General features: G+C 33.8%; 1 protein-coding gene across 1 annotated transcript; it reads left to right on the top strand.

The window, feature by feature from the left end:
• Positions 1 to 4635: 4635 nt before the first annotated feature.
• LOC120197392 lies at positions 4636 to 5765 on the top strand. Its single transcript, XM_039198934.1, has one exon. It carries the CDS (start codon positions 4669 to 4671, stop codon positions 5710 to 5712), a length of 1044 nt encoding a protein of 347 aa, XP_039054865.1. The 5' UTR covers positions 4636 to 4668; the 3' UTR covers positions 5713 to 5765.
• Positions 5766 to 8353: the final 2588 nt, after the last annotated feature.

Here is an 8353-nt window from a genome sequence, read left to right as displayed (position 1 = left end):
CGCTAAATCTTTGCAAATACTTGAATCTTAATATTCCAAAGGATTAAAAATACACTGCTTTGATTTTAGAAACCCGAAATGATCCTCCTTTAGCTAGAAATCACCCTCCTAAAAGCTTGGATGAATAAAATCCTCTTTTTCATGCAAAATAAAACCTAAGCTTGAATCTTCGAAAAATTAGGTTGCTAGGGGGTTTAATAGGATGAAAATGGAGTATAAAAGAGTTCAAGATCTTACCTTGCTATGGAAATTAAAGAGAAAAGAGAGAAAGAAGAAAAAATGAAGAAGATTGATAGGAAAATGGGAACCCACTTGAAACTTGATATAAAACCCCAATTTTAGCTTCAAATTCCTTTAATGGTATAATTGCACTTTCAGTCCTTCATAATTTGCCTCATATTTAAAAATCCTAAAGACAAATTAGGCCCCAAAACCAACCCAATTAAGCCCAACACTTAATTTATAAAATTTCACAACGTCCACTTACCTTTCAGGTAAATCTAAAACAACTAGCCCAAAATTTGGGATGTTACATTAAAAGCGATAATAAAATAAGTTATAAATGGTAAATGTTATGAATATTATTAATATTTTAGGTTGGGCCTAAAATATTACCAGAGTTTAAGTTGATAAAGCCTTAAATATTCTCACGATAACAAAATAAGTTATAAACGGTAAATGTTACTAACATTACTAACATTTTAAGTTGCGCCTACACATGTTATGGTTCAAAGAGAAGTAGGTTGTGATCTAAACTGTTAATTTTCTTTGTAATAAAATCGATTGCACCTAAAATATTACCCTAGTTTAAGTTAATGGAGCCTTAGATTTTCACATGGTGAAAATGTTATGACATATATAAGAAATACAGTTGCACCCAAGAATGCCATGGATCACTGAGAAATAAATTGCAGTCTGGAATGTTAATATTTTTATTAATAAAATGGGTTGTGTCCAATAATGTCATGGTTTTGAATAGAAATAGGTTGTGATATGTTATGTTAATATTTTTATTGATAAAATAAGTTGAGCCAAAAAATAGTAAAAAAACAATTTGAAATTTTAAATGTCTATATTGAATTTATTATTATCGACTTCTAAATATTGAAAAAGTTGAAAATAAAATCAAAATTTAAAATATTGATACTTATTCGGTAATGATTTATACTTTTAAAAATGAAAGAAAAACGAGCAACTCGATGGGAGCCATGCAAAACCCTTTGATAGGAAACCTCCAATCGCACAAGGAGACTTCGAAGAACACATTGGACTACTATGTGACAATTTCCATGCAATCATCAGATGAATTCTGGGGAGGAATATCATCCTTATTAACCAATCTGAGTGCAATCAACCTACTTCTCTTAGAATTCAATAATCAATTTAGGTCCGGCGAGTTAAAGAAATGTGAATCCGAGGACTCCGTTCCGTTCTCATGGCATTCAAGCAATTTCGTCTTCATCCCAGGATATACTTTTAATTCGGGCAAAGTGTCTTCATAGAGTTTGCATCTGAGTTATAATTATAGAAAAAAATATATCTTTGTAAGCGGAAGCCTATGATTAAGATTGTATTAAAATCTTTTCCACTTGTGTTTTTCAACCATTTTGTGGGTTATGTCTTGGTCTATTGCTTTCTAAAAGAACTATAACATTTCTAAAAAATTTTTTGAAAGAAAATAAGTTAAAAGTTGAAAATGTTATTCATACATAAAAAATACGGTTGAGCCCAACAAGAAAAATATAAAAAAATAAATCTTTTCAAAAGTATCTATATTCAACGATTTAATATCAATATTGAGGGACTTAATATAAAACATATTACGTTATAGTAAAAACATAATTTTTTGTATTATATTTAATAATATAAACAGTTTAATACTTATAACATAAACGGTTAACCATTAGCAAAGGCGCTACGTACAATGTTATATTTACAAACTTGTTTTGTCTTACTTTTGCATAATATAAAATATTTTAAACATACAACATAAACAATTGACAATTAAAAATAGGTGTAACCTATAATGTTAAACTTATAAACTTGTTTTGTCTTATTTTTTCATAATATAAACGGTTTCAAACATATAATGTAAAAGGTTAACAATTTAAAAAAGTAAAGATATTTTTATAAAAGTATCAATACTTTGAATCCTTTTCTTTTTTTCATTTTTTTTAAATCGAAAGTATGAATACTTTTAGAAAAATATTGATACTTTCGAATTCAAAAAAAAATATGGAAAATGAGAAGGTTACAAAGTATCAATACTTTTGCAAAAGTATCATACTTTCGATTTAAATATATATATATATATATATATATATATATATATGAAAAATGAAAAGATTGTAAAGTATTGATATTTTTTCCAAAAATATTCATACTTTTAAATTCGAAAGTTAAAATATCATTTTTCATGTTTTTTAATTAATAAAAATATTAGCATTTCACATCGCAACTTATTTCTCAGTAAATCATGATAGTTTTGGGCGCAACTCATTTTATTAATAAAAATATTAACATTTTATATTGCAATCTATTTTTTAGCGAACTATTACATTTTTTGGCACAACCAATTTATTAATAAATATATTAACATTCTAGATCGCAATTTGTTTCTTAGTGAACCATGACATTCTTGGGCGCAACCATATTTCTTATATATATATTCATAATATTTTCATCTTTTTAACTTATTTTGTTATCATTGGAAAATCTAAGACTCCATCAACTTAAACTTTAGTAACATTTTAGATGCAACCTAAAATGTTAATAATATCATAACATTTACCGTTTATAACATTTTTCCTTATTGTTTATAGTATTTTGGGTAAAACTTTTATGTTACAACGATTAATAACTTTTCTGATTACGTTTTATAAGATTTTCTGTTTCATTTTTAACCGGTTATATTACATATAAATTATTTTAAATTAGTTGCAACCTAATATATTACATATAAGTTAACATCTCTAGTAACACTAAACCTCTTTTGTTAAAAAAAAAATTGCTTATTTCCTGTTACGCGGTTTTTAAACCTCAAATTAGCTGCAGTTACTTGAATTCTCCAATCAAATCAAATTGAGTCAAAACTCGTTCATGCCTATCCCCACCGATATTGATATTAACTACTTTGCCATCAACCACAAAATGTTAAGAGAGTTCGCATACAAGTTTAGATCGAATGACGAAGGATGGGCACTTCCCACTTGCCTTCCATTTTCATTCCGAACCCAACACTCAGTACCCCTTGGACTGGTTAGCCAATTTTCTTCTTCCAGCTCCAGCAAGTGTACAAACAACTTTTCGTCACTGTACTGTACTTTCAAATAACAGCGGGGCTTTACTGTTTCACTGTTGAATTTGAAGGACGAAGGGTTAGCATGACATCGAATAGTCTTTGTTTTGTGCAAGGGTTAAATGCTGCCAACCACCCTTTTACTATTTGATTTATACGAATTTAGTACCTATACCTTTATTTGCCCCAAACCCGTACGTCTACTTCTCCAATTGTTTGAATTTAATCCTAAGACTAACAGTCTCTGTCAACTCCATTAATTATTATCACCAGGATTTTTTGTAATTTTCAAATCATGATTGAAATTGTTACTCTTAAGGAAAAATTATATGATAGACGCTCTCACCACATTACTTATGATCCTAATTAATGATAATTATTTATATCATTTTTTTCATATAGTTTTTAAACTAGTGAATTTCCACTCATGTTTTTTATGTAATTTTGTTTTTTTATAGAAAAAAGTTATTACCTGAGTGAGTTGATTAGGAATGAACACGAGTCAGATTAGATCAAGCTAGATTTTTGTTAATATGAACTTGACTCGGATATTACACTCATCCACTTGTCACTTGATTTGATCCAACCCAATCTGAAAAAACATGTGTACATGCACATATACATATATTTAATTTTTATTAGGTAAAATAGATACCTAATTGAAAAATATGGAGATATATTATTATAATTATCTCTATCTAAAATATAATATTATTATAATTATCTCTATCTAAAATATAATTAATTATTATCTCTTAGATCAGATTAAATATTTTTATCTTAAACCATTAACTTAAATTTTTTTTTAAAAATCAATCGAATTGGGTCAAAACTCTTTAGGTTCTAATAAAATATCTATTCCTAGAGTTGATATGTGGTGATTCTATTCATAGAGTTGATATGTGGTGATTTTCAATGATTGAGACCAATATATGAGGTGATGAGGAAGATCCATGATATAATTCTTTATCCCTAAGACTAAGTTGAAGCAATTTGAGAAGTAGAGGTGTTAATTTTGAGCAAATAATAGTATAGGTACTAAATCCGCAGAAAAGAAATAGTACAAGGGTGATAGTTAGAGTTTAACAAAAATGAAACAAACAACTTTGAATCAAGAATTTTGTCCCGCTCATTATCCAAAAAGCGGACTAAACGACGACGGATCGTGAAACGTCCTCTGTCGTTCTGCAAGGTGAGTCCCCCACTGCTATCTCTGCAAACTGTTCAGCTCCATTATTTCCATTAAGCTCTCTGACTCTACTTCGTCTTTTCCATCAGCTCTTTTAAGTTTTTATTGCTACACCTTCCACCACCGCCATCACTTTCACCACCAAAAACCTAAAACTTTAAGCTGGAAAGTGGGAATCAGTATGAAAACCAGCCACCACCACTCAAAGCTCAAAACGCAGCCGCGTCCGCTCCTCTCATGCGGTTTTTTCCGTAACTGTACTCAATCTACCCTCAGCCCCACCACTCCTCATTCTCTTCCCCTCCCTCTTTCTTCCTCACAACAACCACCTGCCTCTCCACCGCCGCCGTCTGTCCTGACTCATACAGCCCCTCCTCCACCGCCTCAGCCGCCGAAAAACTCATTGCAGCAACGCCCGGAATCTTCCTCTTCCTCCTCTTCTTCCTCTGCTTCCCATAGCTTTACCCAATGGAAATTCCCCATCCCGACGTCCCCTCTCCACCAAAAGCCACTGCAAGCTACTCATTTTCAACCACCGCCGCCGCTTTCCTCCACTAATCTCCAAGAACTTTTCCATATCGCCGAGGTTCAGCTTTCAACAGGTTCTCTATCCGAGCAACTTGCTGCCCTCCAGCTTCTAGAACGCTCACTCGTGCCCAACCCACCATCGGACCAGGTTTGCTCACCTGAATTGATGCGTGGGATCGTTTCGAATTTGAAAACCAAAGCAGGGGTGAAACCAGCGACTAAAATTCTACTCGCGTTATGTTTGGCGGAAGGAAACCGGCACATAGCTGTGGAGGCGGGAGCCGTGGGAGCGGTGGTGGAGGTGGCGACAGAGCTGGAAGGAGCGGCAGCGGAGAGGGCGTTGGCTGCTCTCGAGCTTATTTGCACTGTGGCCGAAGGAGCAGCAGAAGTGAAAGCCCACGTGCTTGCAGTGCCCGTGATGGTGTCCGTCATGGGACGGTTGGCGGGAAGAGGACGAGAATATGCAATTAGCGTGATATCCGTCATCTACGGAGGCGGAGGCGGTGGTGATGAGAATGGGGATGAACAAGAGGAGGATATGCTGCCGGCTCCACCGGAGGAGGTAGCCTGGGCGGTGGCGTTAGCGTTGCAAGGGGAGTGTACAGCTAGAGGGAGGAGGAAAGGGGCCCAGCTTTTGAAAACGCTGGAAGAATGTGGACGGCTTGATTTAACCCAAGATGGGAACGAAGGATTCTGATTTGTTCAATATTTTGAGTCACGTAATTTTACTATTCTAGTTTTAGAGTTTGAGTGATTGGTCTACTTTTAGTTTTAGTCCCTCTATTCTGTTAAAGTTTGAAATTTAATCTTTTACTTTGATTTGGTAGAATATAACTTCTATTTTTATAATCATATTAATCGGTTTAAGGGTTATTATTTCATTCACTGACAGTGAATATAAATATATGTGTTTAAATATCAGCTAACATATTTTTTTGACCCAAGAAAAGTGCCAGCTTTCAATTAAAACAAAATCCCAAACTAATACAGTGCGTTCGAGCAATAAATGAAAATAAAACAGCAGAAACCCGAAAAACACAACAAAACACATGAAAACAGCCAACCCCAACAAAACTTCAACAAATGCTGGCCTTTCTGTTCTTTGTGTAACCAGATAAGACGATGAAAGCCAAAACACAAAGAAACTTCGAACACTTAGAGAGATAGAAACCTGAAATCGAACAAACCTCCTTTCCTTCCAGCTGATTTTATGGTGGATCCAACCCTCTCCTATCCTTCGAGACCTGTCTTTCGACTTTCCAAGAACTCTCTTCAACATAGAAACGGTCCTCATCTCCCGAATCAAAGTCAGCAGCAAAAAGATGAGCGGCTCTATTAGCTGATCTATGAGCAAAACTGAAGTTGCATGTTTGAAAATCTCTAGCAAGCCCCTTCACCTCCCAGGTTACTGCTCTAATATCTGAAAAATCAGGTTCATTTGATGAAACCTTGGCAAACTGAAGCGCGTGAACAGATGCCATGGCCTCCACTTGGAACACCGAGGTAACTCGCTCAACACTCCTTCTGGACGCACCCATAATTTGCCCCTGAATCTAACACTCCTGTCCAAACTTTTTGTTGAGGGTTCACAAATCGGGCATCGAAGTTTACCTTTACCACCCGTGGTGGAGGAGGACGCCATCTCTCGGCAACATGCAAAGGTGGGCCTTGGAGGCTACTATTAGCAATTTCAAACTCTAAACATTGCGCTGTGACCAAGGTAATAATTTCCTCAGTTCAGAAAAAACGGCCTTCATGATTCCTTTTGTTTAGAGCATACCAAAGAGCCCACAAAGTCATTATAAACTCCGTATTCTTATTTTTCACAATGTTTTAGAAACTCCACTTTACCCACACGAATAAACTTGAATCCTGTAACTGAGCAGGCCACTGAAAACCTAAATTATTCCAAACAAATTGCACTAAAACACAATCACGTAGAATTTGTATTCCTGATTCATTCACATTTGGGCAGTGAGAACATAGAGGATTAGGCAGAAGCCGCTTGGCAAAAAGATTCTGGCGTGTTAATTGCAATTTAATTTTACGCTGACATGTACAGTCCCAAATAAAACGAAACACCGCCATATCTGTCGGATCAATATTCACCTGAGGAAGTGTAGACCCAGATTTTGTCCTCATCCCAGCATTACACCAAGCTGCCCCAGAGCACATGTTTCCTATCATTGTCAACTCACAAAGATAAAGATGCATGTGAAATCCAATTCAAATTATGATCACATCACAAGTTATATTATTTTATAGAAAAGTTATGTAAAATAGGAGTTATAAAACCCGAATGAAAATGTAAGAAAAGAGGGAGAAATTTTGGGATCGATTCGTTGAAGGAAATACAAAGCAAGTCTTAAGGTATTTTTGTGTATTTTTTTTTCTTTTCGAAATAACAGTAATATATATATATATATATATATATATATATATATATGCATAATAACCATATTTTTAGAGCATGTAGTAAAAAATAGAGATAGATTAAAGAGGATAGAATCCTAAGTTACTTCATTAATCCTAGTTAAATTTGTTGCTTAATCTCAGATTACAACTAAAAAATCAGTTAGTATAATTTTTATTTATGCTTTATTTTTTTCCCTAAAAATATATATGAGTTAGGATTTTAAAATTACCTAGATGCTGTGGTGTTCGTCGGGTTAGTGTTGACATCGCCGGATTTGATGTGTCGTCGTCGTCGGATTTAGAGTGTCTGCCGTGGGGAGGTTGAGTGATTAGAACGAAAGAAAAGGAATAAAAGTTAGGGGTCTAGCAAACTGAGAATGAAAATGGGGAAAGGGTTTTTTTTTTGTCTTAATTCACGTGTTCTGGAAATGAACAAGGAAGGAGGAGTGTTTTAATTTAGATTGTGGGTTAACCTCACTTAGGGTCCCCATATTATTTGTCATCTTTTACTTTGGTAGTTTAAAATGTTGGTCTATTCACTTTCAAGTCCCCTCAATTTCTGTTGTGTTTTGCATAAGGACCCCCAAATATATGCGTACAAATTACGTATAGCCCCCTTAAATGTTGCCGAGTTTTTACATTCCGGTCCCTAAAACTCTATATTTTATTTATTTCATTTCTGGCACTTTAATTTCATTATTTTTAATTTAATCACTAACATGTTGTATTTCTTGTTTTGTTTGTTTCTAATTTGGGTACTTTATTTTCAGTTTATTTTATTTTAGTAATTATTTACTCTTAATTTGGTACTTTTTTTATTTTTTTTATTTACTTTTTATTATTATCATTTTTCAATTTTAATACTAACTCTTTGTTTTTGTGTGTTTTATTTTTTAACTTTATTTATGATTTTTTTAGGATAA

This window comes from Hibiscus syriacus, unplaced genomic scaffold, assembly GCF_006381635.1.
Source record: "Hibiscus syriacus cultivar Baekdansim isolate YM2019G1 unplaced genomic scaffold, ASM638163v2 tig00117048_pilon, whole genome shotgun sequence".
Classification (NCBI taxonomy): Eukaryota; Viridiplantae; Streptophyta; class Magnoliopsida; order Malvales; family Malvaceae; genus Hibiscus; species Hibiscus syriacus.
Note: the sequence above shows the minus strand (reverse complement) of the source record. Positions and strands in the feature narration are given on the sequence as shown.

Excerpts from the sequence above, each read along its gene's own strand:
- LOC120197392 (XM_039198934.1), top strand. The coding sequence starts at position 4,669 with ATGAAAACCAGCCACCACCACTCAAAGCTCAAAACGCAGCCGCGTCCG.